The sequence below is a fragment of the Lonchura striata genome, chromosome Z (assembly GCF_050655825.1).
Source record: "Lonchura striata isolate lonStrDom1 chromosome Z, ASM5065582v1, whole genome shotgun sequence".
In the NCBI taxonomy this organism is placed as follows: Eukaryota; Metazoa; Chordata; class Aves; order Passeriformes; family Estrildidae; genus Lonchura; species Lonchura striata.
In genome coordinates, this window is record NC_140740.1 from 533,370 (window position 1) to 551,123 (window position 17,754).

Below are 17,754 nucleotides of genomic sequence, written 5' to 3' on the forward strand. Positions count from 1 at the left end.
CTGAGAGCATCCAGACGTCCGTAATTCTTTGCGTTTTATTGTCTTGCAATTTTCCTAACTCTGAATCGTATTACTCTAATTGCATTACTATTTTTATAACCATTTTATTATTATTAAACGTTTAAAACTTTTAAAAACCAAGTAATTGGCGTTTTTCACAACGACACCAGGGGAAGAAGGAAAGTCCTGCCTCTTGTGTTTAACTGCTGTGTCCGTGCTGCTGTCAGCACCCGCATCCCTGTCCGTGTCTGGTCCCTGCCCCTGGCCGGGGTCCCCGGGGAGGGGCACCCCGAGCCCAGCCCGGCCACAGCCCCACATGGACACAGGCTGGGTGGCTGCAGCGGGAGCCGTGGGGCTCCCCAGAGGAACCCACAGCAGCTTCAGCCCTCTGATCGCACCCAGAAAGCTCCTAAATCACAGCATGAGCCAGGCTGGAAAAGACCTCTGAGATCATCAAGTCCCAGCTATGCCCTGACACCTCCTCATCACACCCAGGCTTTTATAAACTCCTGAAGGGACGGTAACTCCACACCTCCCTGGGCAGCCCATTCCAGTGCCCAGCCCCTCTTTCAGTGGAGAATTTTTTCCTGATGTCCAACCTGACCTTCCCCTGCATGCTGCAGCTCACAGCTCCAGCTGAGCGCTGAATTCTGTTGCTACTCTGATTTTTAAAAGTGTTAACTTTTCTTTTACAGTTCTTTTGAAAGTTTCCAGATGTTGTTATTGGACACAAAAGGTGTACGCAGAAGTTTGGTGAGTTCAAGAGAGAAAAACAGACAGTTTTATTTCTGACCTTGCAATGTAATATAAATAATATAATTCCAAAAGTGACAGTGGATTGGAGGGTGAAACTGCCACCTCTCCAACCACACTGGTCAAACTAACAGTCCATCAATTCTCTCCTCCCACAAAGAAGAATGCAAAGCAATCGTTATTTACATGAACATGTGTGAAAAAACTCCAACAGAAATATGTAAACATTATCAGAAGGCTAAAGAAGTTTTATGAAAACTTTAAAAACTTTCAAAAGAACTATAAAAAACTTAACACTTTTAAAAAATCAAAACAACATTCTGCCCTAACAAGGAAAAGGCCAGCACAGCAGCTGCAGGTACCTGGTGCTACTGTAAAGAAAGCTGAAAAAATACAATAAAAGAGGGTGGGGGTGTGCTTCAAGATAAAAATCAGTATTTTAGGCCTGGTTGTTACTTGTGCTGGAGGCACCCCAGGAACAGCCCATCCTAACCCTGATGAGGAAAAAAAAGGGTTACTGGTCATGAACAGACAAAGACAGTCTGATTTGCTGTAATGAGTATAGCTGTAACAGAATTTTAGCCTTAGGAGTGAAATTTCTCCCTTCAAAATTAAGCAGTAGCTGCAGATGAAAAGACAACACTTGTCCCTTGAGAGAGGATGGGTACAGACTCTTTAATTGCATTAATCCAAGGTGAGGGCGGATAAACACATGTTTTCTCTCACCAAACTGGCTGTAAGCAATACAGAAATGCCAACGAGCATCACACAAAGCTGTTTTTCCTCTCTGCTGGTATCACTAACCACAGCACCCGATCATGTGTCAGTTGCCAAACACAGGATCATTGTTTCCCCCAGCACAACTGCAAGTCAAGGAGAAAAACTGCACATTTATCTTCCTACAAAGTACAACTTCTGCTTAATTGCTGTTTTTTCCTCCTCTAAAAGTTATGAAAATTTTTTTCCAAGAGGAATACAAAATAATCCATGGTACAACATTTGTTCCCCTTACAAAGACACGAAGATCTTATTTATGTCTTCTGTAAGACAGAGTACAAAACAGTATGAATACAGTAGAGGTTTTCTTTACATCACCAGTACGGTGACGTTTCAGGTATAAATTTCAGCCTCTTCTTTCCAGAAGGGCATTTTTTTGGAAACGTGAATTTGAACGAACCCTCCAAATGCTGGCAGCTCACGGAATCTGTACTCGGGAAACGCGCTGCACAATCGCAACGTATATTAAAACGCGTAAAAACACAGATAATTTCAGAGCGACACCGCTGACCGTCCCTAGCGTCCTTCAGACGGATTTCAGCCTCTATTTCTCTCGCTGCCGCGGCTCGGGAGAGGCGGGAAGGCGGAGCGGGGCTGGCGCTGCGGGGCGCGGGGCTCTCGGTGCCCGGCCGCGGAGCTCCCCGGGCACAGGGCTCGCTCAGTCGCTGTCGTACTCCTCGATCCGCAATTCCTCCTCCTCCAGGAGCGCCTGCGCCGCCACGGGCTGCGGCTGGCTGCCGGGCAGGTCGCTCCCGCTGGACTGGCTGCAGGGGAGCCCCTCGGGGTCGGCGTGGAGCTCGGGCAGCCCGGGGTCGCGGTCGTCCAGAGCCTCCAGCTGCAGCCTGCAGGCAGCAGGGCGGCACGCTGAGCACGGCACAGCCTCCCGGAGCACTGCAGGAACACACCCGGTGCCCCAGCAGCACCCCCGGGCAGCAAACACCCACATTTCTCTGCACTACGGTGTCGTTATGGGATATGTGAAAGTATGGTGCGAGCTACTTGCTATTTGCAAGGTAAAGAAGAAGGTGTATTTTTTTGACTTTAACTTTTATATTGTTCTAAAGGTGACAGTGGGTTGGAGAGTGAATAGGCTACTTCTTTAAAGACACTGGACAAACTACTAGTATATTAACTTCTTCCACCACCACGAAGAAATGCAAAACAATATATTGTTTATAGAAAATATGTGGAAAAGTTTTCTAACAGAATGTAAACTCAGAAGGCTTTAGAAAATCTTAAAAATCAGGGTGACACTACGGTTCCTGCACACTGAACAGATGGAGAAGGATGGCAGTGCTTTCAGCAGGATCAGACACTGTGACACCCAGCCAACTTATTGATGCAGATACAAAATGTAACTAACCACAGGTATGCTGCAGGGAAACTTAAAAGGCACAAGGAAGTTATGATTAATGTGAGGAATTTCACACCTTGTGGCACAGACCAGGGGGATTACAAAGAAATGCACCCCTTAGGGACACTTTTCTATCTCCCTAACAACCAAAATGGCTTTTAATACAACTGCTGGGAAACAGGGTGGTTCTTGGAAATACACCTTGGAAATTCACAAAGTCAGCAGCAACACCAGGGACAAGTAGGAGGTGCTCTGCCAGATGCCTCAGTAAACTATGCCCTAGCTAGGAGATGACAATTTGTCTCACTGCAGCTGTGAACTTGATTCTTTGCTAGAAACACAGCAATTAAAACACTTTAAATTCCAGAGGATCACAGCCCTAGCAGTGTAACTGGGGCTCTGCTGGGGTCAGCGAAGTCTCTGACCCAGAGGGCTCCAAGGAGCCACAGCAGAGCTGCTCGTGCCAGGTCACTCTGAGGCTGCACACGCAGCCCGTGAGGAGCCACTGCAGCCCACAGGGAAACACCTGGGTTTTCAGCAGTCAGCAGCTCTAGCCTGACGAGAAACCGTGCATTCTGCACAAGGTTTACTCTGAGTAGCCTTACGGGCAAAACTTCCACAAGATTACACCAGTGCAGCTATCTAAGTCCAGATTAAACAGACCTTTAAAAATACCTTGTCTTTGTTACATCACAGACTTATGCCATCACAGGGTTCTCCCCTTCACATATGACACAGTCTCACGTTTTAACTACAGGCAGAAGTTCAGCTTACCTCCCAAAATGTCTTTTCAGTGGCAGCCTCCCCACGTCTTGGATAAAAGCAATCTGAGCTGAGAACAAAGAGCCACCAGTATCGTATTAGGTAGATCATAATGAACAGACAGCTGAACTAGAAAATAAACAATGACCTTAGCTGAGTATTCCTGTAAATATTTGAAATGTTTTAGATACCAAAACACCGTGTGTGTAACTTTTCCCCCCAAATTGTTAGTTTACCACAACATATTTACAGATGGTCTACACACAAAATTCCAAATCCCTGACGTTCATCCCCTGTGTATTTATCATGTGGAACTGTTACCCCACGACCTACAAAATTCACTCATCCTGATGTCAAGGCCTTAGTTAAGACATGATGCTTTTTATTAGAAACAATTAACAACAGCACAAGTGACCCAGCTCTCTAAGTACTAATTTTTGCACTATGTACCATGCAAAGTAAATTTTTCTGCAAGAACTGAGATAATCCATTTGCTAATGGATTGTCTCAGATTTAACTTTTTTTTTTAATCCACTGCAAACTGGAATTTTTCTTCTTTTATCTGTGAAAGACTTTTTGAGTTGTTGTAAGGGTGTTGCTCTTACTGGAAAGGTGTAGGATCATAATTACAGGAAAATGGACATGCATGAAATGAACCAGCCTAACCTTTGTGGATAAAAAAGCTGATGTTGCAAGAAGAAAGAAGAGGCAGAAAAGTTACTGACAGACATAGGGGTGTCACCCCAAGTAAAATGACACTGACAGCTTCTACCACTTAGATTAAGAAAAGATGTGTGCTTGCCTCATGGACAAAGCAGAGCTACCAATCAAACCATGCATGACTGTGTAGACCAGGAGAAGAAGTAAATATAAACTATGTTTACAGGCACAATGAGCAGGTTTTGCTTGATTCCCATTGAATCGTGCAGAGTTCTTTGTCTTCTGTCCTCAGAAAGGCCTCAGTAAGCAATGGAGATCTAGTCAATATTGGCTACTAGGTGCACAAAGCTCTTCTCATCAAATCCTCCAGCAAATATAATAAAAGCTCTAAGTCCAGAGAGCACCTCATTCACTACAGTTTGACCAGCCTACCAGGGCAGCTTTAATTTTCGCTGTGGTACTGGAAGCATCTTTGGGCATCACCCACATAACATTTGCCAGGAGAATGTTTTATGCTGAGGCAAAAGCATAAACATTTATGGCCTTTTGGCTTATTAAATTTGTCAGTGTGTTTCAACTGCAAGAAGAGTCCAAGATGAAGAGTTACCCTGACCCATCTTACCTTGGTTTCTCATTGGGTTTGCTAGCATAGCAAGGTAAGGCAGCAGCTCTGTCTGAAGGCACTCAGGTGGTAAACAGAAGCTTGAAAACAGAGATTTTGCAGCAATGCAATTTTCCTGATACTGTAACAGTTTGGGGGGAGAAATACAAGTGAAAAACCTGGTAAAACATTAAGAATGTAGATGTTCTGTACCATGTTCTGTACCATAACCACAACACAGACTTTCCTCCTACTTGCTACTGAAAAATGAGGCCAGATTAAGAGAATGTAAGCAGCTAACATGCCAAACTTAAAAATGGTAGAATCCCTCATCTTTGCCTTTTACTGGGCATTAAAATAAAAAAAAAAAAAATTCATTTTTTACAGAATTCCCAGCCCACCCAGGCCAATGCTTCTTGCCAACTTGTTAGTTCAAATGTAAAAATTGCCCAGACCTGCAGTGTCACCTGAACAAGCTATTTCTAATAAACACATAAACCATAACAGCAGACATTTCTTACACTTATACAACAGTGCTTCAATGTGCTTCAGATGGCACAAAACCAGACTGAGTTCTAGAAATATTAACAGTACTTCAACTCCAGTTGTCTCCCTGTTAATTTAGGATTCAGGCTCTCCCGGGACACAAGCATCAGACTTTGTCAGTGGCCTCCAATTTATTTTCACATTAAAGGAGTGATGCAAACTGCTCTTTTAGCAAGTGCTTTATAGAACCAGACTATCTCAAAATAGGGTCTTTGACAAGTTTAGCATTGCTATCAAATTTGAGCTATGCTACTCAATAGGGGAAAAGGAATATACTACCTGAGGGGAAAAGGAATTAAGAAAAAGCAAAGACAAGGATTTACCTTTTTATTGATCAAAAACCACTGGGGTTTGTGTAAGGGTCGGAAGCCCATGCCCCCCTGCTGGTGGGCAAAGGCTCTGGAGGTGTTGGAGTGGATGACCCCTCGGGTAGCCACAGAGGCACCGTAGCTCTCCATCACCAGCCGTGCCTGAGAGAGAAACGGGGCCCTGGGTGAGCTCCAGGCAGCTCACCTGCACTGAAACACACACAGTGACTGCACTGACACAGCATGCACAGCATTTTAAATGTACAACTCATGTTCAGAGCAGCTAAGCAAAAATAAACAGCTTGATTCCTTCTTAGTACAAACATATTCTACTCAAAAATACTTGGTATTCTACAAAAACTACAACCCATTGTAACAAAATGCTGACAGAAGCTGGGCAAAACAATGGCTCTGCATCTCTTCTACAGCTGATGTACTTCAGCACTCATTTACAATTCAAATCCCTCACACTCTAAGACTGTAGCAAACTTTAAAAAACAGTGAAAAGTTGAGAAGCTCAATGTAAAAGTACTTAAAGACAAGGGTGTGCCTATAAAAAGATGACACTTACGCTCCAGTTACTACAAAGGACGTCAGCAGTGCTCAAATATTCACTGGCTTTCACTACATCATCTATATCAGAAAAAAAGTCCACATAGTTCTGGTGAAGGTACAGATTGAACATGCTTCCAGACATATGTGATTTCTCCACGATTTCCTGTTAGGAAGAAGCAAATTAGGACTTTACAGGTGGATAAGGAAAGGATCCTTGTAAAAACAGCTGTGACACAGCCAGGTCAGGGAGCTGGAACACGAGGCCTGTGCAGCAATGCCTAAGCACACGAGCTGGTTTGCCCCAGAGGAGCGATTCCCTAGCTCAGACTGAAGGCACACCAGCTGAGACAGGAGCAAACCCAGGTGCTGGAGGATTTGCACCAACCCCTTGGGGCCCAGCTGCAGGAGTACCTCAGGCTGAATGAGCAACGTGTCCCGGTGGTGTCTGGACAGGTGAGCAGGCAGCTGAGGGCACTCTGCTTCTGACACTGCTTCTCCTGGAAAGGATTGCACAACTTCAGCCTTTATGTTCTACTGTCAGCTCCACCAGCAGCTAAATGATAGCATTTTCCATTCCCAGAGAGCTCTGGGACAGGCACAGGCACTTAATTATTATAGTCAATATAACACAGTCACCAACACACAATTAATTACATTAAGCTTCATATAACAAATCTAATAAAATAACTGCTCTATTCCCTCACCTCACCACTTCTCCTCAGCTGGTTTTGGAGCCAGTATTGGGAATTACTACCAAAATGTGCACAGCCAGTGGCCTGAGGGACCCTGATTTTATGCTGTTGTTACTGACCAAACAGCCCAGACAGAGCCCATCCAAAGCCTTACTTTAGCAACTCCACTAGTAGCAGCTAACATGATTTCCCCACTGATAAGTCAAAGTTTTCTTACTTTTGCAATAAATAATCTTCCCCAGAGCATGGAAAAGAAAAATGGATGCATCCTTGCCACCAATAGCTTGCATCTCCTGGTCTTCTGAGGTATCACATTTACTTTTCTTTCTCACTTTGGATACTCCTGCTTCCTCACATTTTATTGTGGAGCACTTCTTCTTCTTCTTTGACCAAAATTCTTTCTCCAATGAGCAGCCTATTAATAAAATAAAAAATAAAATCAAGACAGAGTACATGATTCTGCAGAAGTTTTTTATAATGCTATTGCTGATGTTCTGTGTAATAAAGGGAACAGAACAGGCTATATAAATGGAAGCACTATGAGAAAACTCATTTATTAGGAACACAGCCCAGTCAGCTAAATTAGCATAATTCATTACCTTAATTCCACTTCTGTCCCTTTAGCCACAGCTCAGGTACCAAGCACTTTTTGAACAATAAACAGCTGTCTTTGACAAGTAAACAGGATGTAACTGAAATATAATTTGCATATATTTGTACTTGTGCTTTAAAAATGTGAAATTCCAAACATGGTCAAGTGGGGAATGTATCAGAACTAGAAGGGATAAGCCTGAATGTTTTTTTCAATTTTGTCTTCTACTGGCATTATCTGTACAATAACCTCCCTGAAATACAAAGTGGCAAAGATAACCTTTGATTTAGGTGATTTTACCAACTGCCTACTGTCTTACACAAAGTTCTGAGCTTCATGAAATAAAACCCTTATTCTACTCTAAGTTAATAAACTTGAAAAATTTCACCCACAATTTCATTTTGTGACATATGAATGTTCATTACTGAGCTAAGACAAATTATCCTTTAGGTATTTATTTTTCTTTTCTCCCACAGTTACCATGGATCCATTTTACCCATTCATAGTGTTACAAAATGAATGTATCAATGGTGCTTACATAGACAGACACATGAAGAAACACCCCTTACATAATTTTAAAAGTTGCTGGGTGCTCAGGAGACCAGCAAGGAGATGGGGTATCTCCCAGACTTGCACAGCATCCCTGGCTGCCAGTCACTCACCTCACTGAAATACCTGCACAACTACACATGTTCTGCTCAAACACCTCTCAGTGTCAGGGAAAATGTGAGAGGAGAATGCTCAGTGTGCTGTGACTCCAGCAGTCCCACACCAAAGCTCTGAAGCCATACGCCTTTCTTTTCTCCCCAGCTCTAACTATCATGGCTTTACATTTCCATGGTAACTTATTAAAAATTACACAAACTGGTTATGTTAACATTGTTTAGATTTTCTGGAGGATGTGTCCAGCAGTGAGATACTGCATGCTTTTCTCAGATAACATCAATCTAATAATATTCACTCATACTAATGAGTGCAATCCTCTGTTTTTTCCGATTCACACAGAACAATCCAAGCCTGGTACACCTGAAGACATCAGCAAAATAATTGACCTGCAACATCTCCAAGTTAAATTTAGAAACTTTACTCTCTGCCTTGTGTAACACAACTAATACTGCCCAGCTAATTTCAATATACCCTAAAACTCAAAGTAAACACCCCTCTTAAAAAATGGGCTGTAAACTACCTTTAATCTTGTATTCCATGAGCACATTTGCTATTTGCAAAGCAAATGGGAGAAGAAGAATGTGTGATAGAAGCAATACCATTACTAACTCTACCACATACAGCAGAAGACAGTTGCTGAGTCTGTTTCCTTAGGCACAAGTTTAATGTAAGTAATGCCAGCATTTCACAGTCCTGACAATGAACAACACATGCCAGAGGACTGCTTTGAAAAATGCAACTCACATATACTGGATCCTTAACAACTGCTGACTTGTCAAATGCTCATAAAATAAGTTTGGGAAATGCAAAAACCAAGCAATGAAAGTATCCCTTTCAAGCTAAGGCTGCATCATAGAAACTCTGAACAGCAAACACAAATAGCAAAGGTACCAGGAAGAAAAGAGGGTATTTTGTCAAAATACATCAGCACATGCACATGTGTCATGGTTTAAGCCCAGCATGCAAGGGGTGAGCCCCACTCACGCCCCCACACACCCTGTGTTTGTTCCTGCTCCACAGAAGCGTGTCCAGAACATTTTGCAACTCACCCACCTGTGCTGCAGCTGTGAACAGAACATGTTTTCAGCAGAAATGGTCAAAATATCACTTCACCTAACAAAACTGCTATTTGTACCTTTCGTAGAGGAAAACTGAAGGCTGTTTATTGCACTTCTTATGTCACCTGAACAACCTCTGCAAAGCAACTCCAGAGAAGTTCTATCGGGGGCGTAATTCTCTCTGTTCTACAAGGAAAAACAGCAATAGAACAAACAGGAAAAACAGCAATATTCAAAGCAATAGAAGAACAGAAAAAAGAGGTGAGAGCCCACCTCTGACACACACCATGAACAAACACATGAGCATCCACCATGCGCTCAAACCACAGAATACTATGAACTTTAAAAATTTAACTTTTTCAGGTACACTGTCACGAGTTATGTAACAATATTAAAGAGAAAAATGCACATAACTCTTTGCAAGGTGTCACTCCATATGATATTGCTTGTAATCAAAACAGTTCAGGAGCAATACAAGATTCAGGTTCATGACCTCTTCTGGCCTTGCTGGATACATGAAAGATTACATCTCTTCCTATTATTTGTTTCACTTATATATTTACGGTAATAAGTGGAGTAATTTTCAGAAGCAACATTGTAGACTTGGACCACAGATCAAGAGAAACTAATTCTTAAAAAGAAGGTATCTGTCTAGCTTATTCCTTGCTTTCTGTTGCCCTGGGGAAAACACTTTTTCCTTTGAGGAGGTGTGGAGCTCTGCTATCAAAGATCAAATACAGTAACAAAATCAAAATATTTTTATATAGTTCTAGCCTTGCACAGAAGTTATGAGCTTTGACTTACCATACTGGCTTCTGCTGCAGCTATTCGAGTAAGAACTTTCATCATATTGGTTGGTGCAACAGGCTTGAAACTGTTGAAGTCCATTAAAAAAAAAAATTCATTAGTTTCTAACCTCTCAGTTATTTGAACCATGTTTTATTGAGGTAGAACATCTCACCTAATATTGAATATACACAACTCCTCTACAATTTCAGCGGGGAACAGTGACCTCTGGTTGCTGTCTCCACTGAAGTTATCTGAGATTATAAAGACCAGGGGGCACCTACTCCTACGAACAAAACTCCTGCAGAGCAGAACAACAAAACGTGATGAATATCAAACTCCAGCTTGGTAAGCCGCCAAAGCTCATAATTAACAATTTATTTGCCACTGACCTGAGGATTTCATGTAGGCTGCCAGGATCCCGGTAGAACTGGTTGGGAATGTCCTGTCCAAAACAAAGAGCTGCTGTCACGACACTCGGATGTAAACCCTCTCCTCCACAGACTGACTGTCATGGCACACTGCACTGCCACGAATTTTTAACTGCTGGCTTGCTTGCTGCCAGCTACACTTGAACACAGCAGACCCTGGACAGAGGAGCAGCAGGGGGACACAAACCCAGAGAGCACAGTGTGTCTCATTAAGGGAAAGGATCATCTACAAATAAATGTTTTCTCGCTGTCTCAGTTTCCTAAGACACAGCCTTGGGTGATCACACTGCCTGTGAACAAGAGTCTCACCCGGAGCACAAACACTCCAGGAAGCAGCTCCCTTGGGGAAAGGGCAGGACACCCATGTGGGGTGTCACAGGACCTGCACAGGAAGGTGACTTTATTTTAAAGATAAGTCTCATGAGAATCTGCTTCCTAAATTCCATGGCACATCACATTTCCCTGCCAGAAATTCTGTATGTTTTGGTCTTGAAAGTTTACAGATAACCTCACTACCAATTTCTAGAATTTCTCTTGGGGAAAAGAACTGCAAAGTTCAGAAAGAAATTGCTATTGAAACACACTTCTACACAAGTACAAATACAGCCTTGTCCTGTACCTGCTCACAAACTCTCAGTCCACACCCATGCCCTAAACAACACCACCTGTGTAAAACCAGGGAGAAAGTGCTAAATTTCAACTGCTCCTGCTTGTGTTCATTCTCATGTGTCCCCTATGCTTTCGTGCATCATTGAATAACAGGAATAGTGGTGTGTTTTCCACTCTTCTTGTTTATACACACATGTATTTCTGGAGATTAAATCATCCAGAAATGTGGGAATGACTTCTCAATATTGACCTGCTTTTTGATACTCTGTTATGTATTTCTGTGCCCAAACCAGCCTCCTATTTCTGCCTGACTACTTGCTTCTGTGGCAAAACTAACTACAGGTAGGACATGGCTCTAGACTGCTGCAGAGACACAAAAACTAATGAAGATCTCATTTGCCAATCTCATCATTCCAATATTGCAACAAAAGGTACTGTTTGAAAGACAACATTTCACAAGTTTTCACTTACTTCAATAAGAATAAGCTTTTTATCATTTTCTGAGGACTCCCCAAGCATCTGAAGTTTGTTATACTTATTTGCTCTTAATAGAAAATCTTGAAAGAGAGCTGCTTGGGCCTGACTCGGAAACGTATGAGAATTTGAGTCTGAAAAAGAAAACTAATTAAAAATATGTATTCTATATTATACCAAGCAAAATATAAGTACCCACATGAACTAATACCCACCCGTGCTATTTTCTGACAGCAGCACTGAACAAGCCCTTTGGCAAACGTGACAAACACAGGAGAATTTTTAAAGGGGTGTAATTCAACTGAGGACCCAGACAAAGACACTGACCTGTTTTCATTTATTTGGTTCAAATTATACCCAGGCTATTACAGAGCTCTCTGTACTGATTTGAATTGTCAGTTATTTTTGACTAAACACTGTAAAAAAACCTAAATCCCTTTCCAGATAAAAGCAACAGAAGGATCCTTGCTAAACACTAAGGAATAGACTTACATGAATGTGGATCTGATTTCACAAGTGACAGAAATGAAGCAAAAGTACAAGATAGAAAACCCACAAAAGCAACTGGAAGGGGAAAGAAAGAGATAAAAAGAAAAATCCCCAGCACACTTACCATGGCCAAACATGCTTTTCAAGTCTTCCTTTGTGAAGTCTAAAGAGAGTGGATTGGTCCATTCTTGCACCTGAAGGCCAAGATCTCTGGCCAGAATTTGGAGAGTTGCAGTTTTTCCACAGCCAGGAGGGCCAGTCAGCAGCAAGATAGGGCCACCCTGACACAAAGAAACAAAACATAACCACAGCTGTGATAAATAAAGACTGACAGCTGGCTAAGGATGGATACTGGCTGAACTTTTCCTGCAGTTTCTCTGGCAATGATGCTCTCTCCCAGTGAAACCCCAGTCACACATTTTGTGCTGTTAATTCACCTGCTAAGTACTCGGACAGAGAGAACAGGCCAGGACTCTGAAAGCCTTACTCTGCTCCTAATGCCTCTGGTAAGTAAAGTCACTGCCATGACTTTACTTAGCCACTGCCATGTCACTGCCAACACAACAGATACCCACCTGAAGAACCAGCTCTGGAAAACACCAGGCAGGGCTGGCAATTTGTGTTTAAGAATGCCTCTTATCAACACTGAGATTAAAAACATCCTCACCATCCTTACACCAGCCCAGTGGAACTGGAAAGTTGTCACAACACTTAAAAATTAACCTGGCAGAGGTAAAATGCAGCTTTAGGCACTTACTGAAGAGGTGTGATTTACGACTGGATGCCAGAAAACAGTTATTTCTGAGCAAAACCAGAATTCACCTCTTAGCAGCATAAGCCCAAAATAAATGTACAAGCTCTAACCTGCTCTTAGAGTATCTTCTACAATGCACAAGACACACAGTCACTATCTCCCTCAGCTGAGGCTTCTCTCTGAACTTGAAATTCCATGCAGCTTGTTTGTACGGTTTAATGCCTCCAGCTACAGACTTTAGCAAGTTTACCTGCTTTGGCTGCCTCTGAAATATGTGTGTTTTTAACCAGGTTTCAACTTCCTCAATCTTCTTCTTTTGCACAGCAAGGTCATTCTGAAACAGGGTTAAAATACATGGAAGTTACATATTAAACTCTTGGTTTCCAATGATGAACTTAAAGAGCACAATAAGTGCTGGATAAAAGATCACCAGACATGTTGGTGTGAGTTGCAGTTATGTGTGTGCTCTGCAGAAGCAATGCCACAGTTAAGGATGATCATCTCATCCCGTTTCCTCAATCAATCAGTTTTCCATTCTTTGCAGTCAGGAAATAATGAGCTATTTATTATTCTTCAAGTGGATATGCTACAATATTTTCTGTGTCAGGGTACTTCATGGCTGTTGCTGGAGCCAGTCCTTTTTGCTTTTTTTACTCTATTGTAACTTCTGCAAATCCCGCATGTCTGGGTTTCCCCAGTGCCTGGAATATCAGATCTGTGTGGAATTCAGTGAGAGGTTTCAGAGTTTCAAGAGGAGTGCTGTTTAATAAGCAGAGCCCCGTGCTTCATGAGAGGCTGTGCACAGACGCACACACGACCCGCGACGCCAGCAGCTCTCACACCTGCGTTTCAGGTCGGTGTCTCTCCACCCATGGCAGCTCCTCCCGGGCCCGGCTCCGGCCGGGCGTGGCTCTTTTCCTGGGAGCAGCTGCGGCTCTGCTCTTCTCTGCCACAGGGCTCGGGGCTCTCTGCTTCTGCCCCCGGCTCCTGCCAGAGCCGCCTCTCAGCGGCCTCACGGCGCAGGGGCCGAGGCCGGCGGTCCCGAAGAAGTCATCGAACGGCCGTGCCAGCCACTCCGCCACCTGCAGAGACAGAGCTGTGGGCAGGAGTGCAGCGCCTGCTTCCCGCAGCTGGGCACACCATCCCTGGGAACGGGACACGCTCGTCAGGTGCACGCTGCCCTGGGACCCCTGGCAGCGCCCGGGGCCGGGCTGGACGCTGGGCTGGACACCGGGACAGTGGGACGGGTCCCTGCCGTGGCAGGGGGGCACTGGGTGGGATTTGTCCTTCCAACTGAACTGCTCTGGGGCTCTGTGATGGAAAAAACACAACTGAACTGCTCTGGGGCTCTGTGATGGAAAAACTACAATTGCTCTGGAGTTTTGTGATGGAAAAACTACAACTTCTCTGGGGTTCTGTGATGGAAAACTACAACTGAACTGCTCTGGGGCTCTGTGATGGAAAAACTACAATTGCTCTGGGGTTCTGTGATGGAAAACTAAAACTGAACTGTTCTGGGGTTCTGTGATGGAAAAACGACACCTGAACTGCTCTGGGGCTCTTCTGGGGTTCTGTGATGGAAAAACCACAACTGCTCTGGGGTTCTGTGATGGGAAATCCACAACTGCTCTGGGGCTCTGTAATAGGAAAACTACAATTGCTCTGGGGTTCTGTGATGGAAAACTACACCTGAACTGCTCTGGGGCTCTTCTGGGGTTTTGTGATGGAAAAACTACAACTGCTCTGGGGTTCTGTGATGGAAAAAACACAACTGAACTGCTCTGGGGCTCTGTGATGGAAAAACTACAATTGCTCTGGGGTTTTGTGATGGAAAAACTACAACTGCTCTGGGGTTCTGTGATGGAAAACTACAACTGAACTGCTCTGGGGCTCTGTGATGGAAAAACTACACCTGAACTGCTCAGGGGCTCTTCTGGGGTTCTGTGATGGAAAAACCACAACTGCTCTGGGGTTCTGTGATGGGAAATCCACAACTGCTCTGGGGTTCTGTAATAGGAAAACTACAACTGCTCTGGGGTTCTGTATCACCTCCAGGAGTATTCTCCAGCAAAAGGGCAAATCGGAACAGGTTGAGAACTCCACAAATGCATATCCAACCCAAAGAATTAAAAAATGATGAAATAGCAGCTTACTCAGACCACTGTTATATGATGGTAATGTTCACACTGTCTCTGTGTAGTCTTCAGTGTGTGGCACTTTCCCCCCATTTTTAAAAACTATTTACAATGTGGCCATTTGTGCATAAATGACAAATAGGAACGTTTGGCAGAGGAAGTTCCTGAGGCAGCGCAGTAAAATCGGGCAGTGTGCTGCTCTGGGCAGCTCAGGCTGAAGCAGAGCCTGTGCCAGGACAAGGAGCAGTGCTGGCAGCACTGGATTTGGGTCTGCACTGGAGGAATAAATTCATTATTTATATTTACGCCCTGGGCCCGGGCAGCAGACTCAGCCCCAGACCACCACAGGGGCAGCCCCTCGGTATGGTAGCCCCACGCTACCAGTGACACAAGTGACACACAGACACGGCAGCCTAAAAGGGCTGTGAAACCCTAAACCAGCACAGTGCTGGCACACAGGGCACCGAGAGCTGCCTGCAGCAGGAGGCTCTGCCTGCAGTGGGCCCAAACCGCTCCAGCAAGCCTCTGGCTGCCAAGCCCCAGTGGGAAATTAAAGGGTGGGGGGCATGCTGCTTTTGGGGTGAATAATGCTGAAACCAGCCTGACTCCTCCATCCCAAAGTTCAACAGCCTCAGAGGGAGCTGAAGCTGGAAGATCCCCAGAGAAAGGAACAAGGGACACCTCTGAGAGCTTCTGCAGAGCTGCTGAGCTGGCCCAGCCTGGGCACATCTGACCGACAGGGCAGCACTTCAGATGAGAACAAGCCCATCCCAGATTTCAGCATCCCAAACTTTAAAACCCGACACTTTAACAGCTCCTGACGTTCCCTTCTGGGTGTGTGGGGACTCCTCCTGCAGGGGGATGATGATCTCAAGGCCAGAGCTCCAGGCTGAGCACTGACATCAGCCTCTGCCCTGTTCCGCCACACAACCACCTCAACTCTAAGAGTCACACAACCATTATGGATGGAAAACAACTCAACTGCCACTGTTGTACAGTTTTCTCACAGGGAATTCATGGTTTAGTCTAAAGAATCCTCAGTTTTTATCCTTCCAGACACTTGTTTCAGTTCTGTTGCCTCCAGGGTGTGTTACAAATCCTCACAACCTGGCTACTCCCCAGCCAGGTACAGCAAAGTTCATGTTCATTTACAACACAGGAATTATGAATATCATTTACTACTCCCTGCCTCCCTCCCAAGCAGAGATCCAGCAGTTACTGCTTCACCAGTACTCAGTTGCTGTCCTTCATCCACTGCTCAATCCATTGCATAATCTGATCCAAATTTCTCTCCAGGTCCTCTGGAGTGTTGCTGGTGTACAATTTCCTTTTTGTAGGACAGCACAGCTTCCTCATACTGAGTCTGAGGAAGAAGCCCAGCCTTTCCTTCACCTTCCCACTGCACAAAAAAGCACGTTCACATCTCAGCTGCAGCTCACTCCAGCAGTGGCTGGAGTGCCTGGGATAATTCTGGCTCAGACCTCTCTATCTCATCATCACCAAATATCTGTCTGGCTGCCCCAGTGCTGCAGGACGATATTGCCCTGATTTTTAAAGGTGTTTAGTTTTCTTTTATAGGTGTTTTGAAAGTTTTAAAGTTTAAAGCTTTTTTTAAAGTTTTTTTTCCTAAACTTTTAAAAAAAGTTTTCTAAAGTCATGGAACATCTTTAGCCTTCTGATAATGTTTACATATTTGAGAGTCAGAGTTCCCACAGAATTTCGTGTATAAATAGAATAGTTTACATATTTCTCTGTGGGTGGAGAGGAATGACTGATTGATCTTTGGACCAGTGTGGTTGGAGTGGTGGAACTCCATCCTCCAATCCACGGTCACCTATGGAATTGTATAAACACCAGATGTTGGAATACAGCTGGCTCTTTCTCTGTTTAGAAAAGTTTCTGTGAGCTCATCTGGTGCCCGACAGCAGCAGCGCGAGGCCGTGTGAGGCTCAGCGGATCTGTGCACCGTCCCGTCCCCTGACCAGCCCCGGGCAGGGACCGCTGCCAGCCGCACCAGAGCCCTCTCGGCGGGGCGGGCAGAGCCGGGGCTTTGCGGGAGGTTTTGGGAGCGGTTTTGGGGGTCTCTCGGTTTGCGGGAGGTTTTGGGGGTCTCTCCTGAGCCCCTCGGCCAAGCCTGGCGCTGGCTCGGTGCCCACGGCGGAGCAGCGGCCCCGGCACCGTCACCGCCCGGTTTCACCCCCGAGAACGGGCGCGTCCGTGCCGCACGCAGCCACACCGAACGAACCTCCCTGCCAGCGAAAACCGGGGCCAGCACGGAGCTCCGCGGGAGAGCCCCGTGCCCGCACCCACCTCCGCCGGCCGTCCCGGGCCGCTCCCGGACATCCTCGGCCGGGGCAGCGCTCCGTCCCGGCGCTCCCGGTGCTCCGCTGCCGGTGGCTCCTGGCGGCTCCCGGAGCTCCCGGTGGCTCCCGGTGGTTCCCGGCGCTCACGGTGCTCCCGGTGCTCCGCTGCCGGTGGCTCCTGGCGGCTCCCGGAGCTCCCGGTGCTCCCGGTGCTCCGGTGCTCCGCTGCCGGTAGCTCCTGGTGGCTCCCGGAGCTCCCGGTGGCTCCCGGTGGTTCCCGGCGCTCACGGTGCTCCCGGTGCTCCGCTGCCGGTGGCTCCTGGCGGCTCCCGGAGCTCCCGGTGGCTCCCGGTGCTCCCGGTGCTCCCGGTGCTCCGCTGCCGGTAGCTCCTGGTGGCTCCCCTCCCGGAGCTCCCGGTGCTCCCGGCGCTCCCGGTGCTTCGCTCCCG

General features: G+C 45.6%; 1 protein-coding gene across 3 annotated transcripts; it reads right to left on the reverse strand.

Annotated features, from left to right (window-relative positions):
- Positions 1 to 1,414: 1,414 nt before the first annotated feature.
- On the reverse strand, positions 1,415 to 17,737 carry RAD17 (RAD17 checkpoint clamp loader component). 3 transcript variants are annotated; one of them, XM_021551861.4, is made up of 16 exons: positions 17,313 to 17,737; positions 13,710 to 13,949; positions 13,118 to 13,201; positions 12,238 to 12,394; positions 11,622 to 11,758; positions 10,503 to 10,555; positions 10,286 to 10,411; positions 10,129 to 10,198; positions 9,402 to 9,510; positions 7,226 to 7,423; positions 6,728 to 6,813; positions 6,333 to 6,479; positions 5,777 to 5,923; positions 4,929 to 5,049; positions 3,659 to 3,716; positions 1,415 to 2,372 (listed from the first exon to the last, which is right to left on the reverse strand). In XM_021551861.4, the coding sequence occupies exons 1-16, from the start codon at positions 17,343 to 17,345 to the stop codon at positions 2,189 to 2,191; spliced, it is 1,950 nt and encodes a 649-aa protein (XP_021407536.3). In that variant the 5' UTR covers positions 17,346 to 17,737; the 3' UTR covers positions 1,415 to 2,188. The 3 variants fall into 3 exon arrangements, with proteins under 3 accessions (XP_021407536.3, XP_085422517.1, XP_085422516.1); XM_085566390.1 differs by having other exon boundaries at positions 2,236 to 2,372; positions 3,659 to 3,775; XM_085566391.1 differs by lacking the exon at positions 13,710 to 13,949.
- Between the last annotated feature and the right edge of the window lie 17 nt (positions 17,738 to 17,754).

Excerpts from the sequence above, each read along its gene's own strand:
- RAD17 (XM_021551861.4), bottom strand. The coding sequence starts at position 17,345 with ATGTCCGGGAGCGGCCCGGGACGGCCGGCGGAG. Across the intron at positions 10,412-10,502 it reads AGCCTACATGAAATCCTCAG|GAGTTTTGTTCGTAGGAGTA; the intron begins GTCAGTGGCAAA and ends TCTGCTCTGCAG. Across the intron at positions 6,814-7,225 it reads GAAGATTATTTATTGCAAAA|GAGAAGCAGTGTCAGAAGCA; the intron begins GTAAGAAAACTT and ends AATCCTTTCCAG.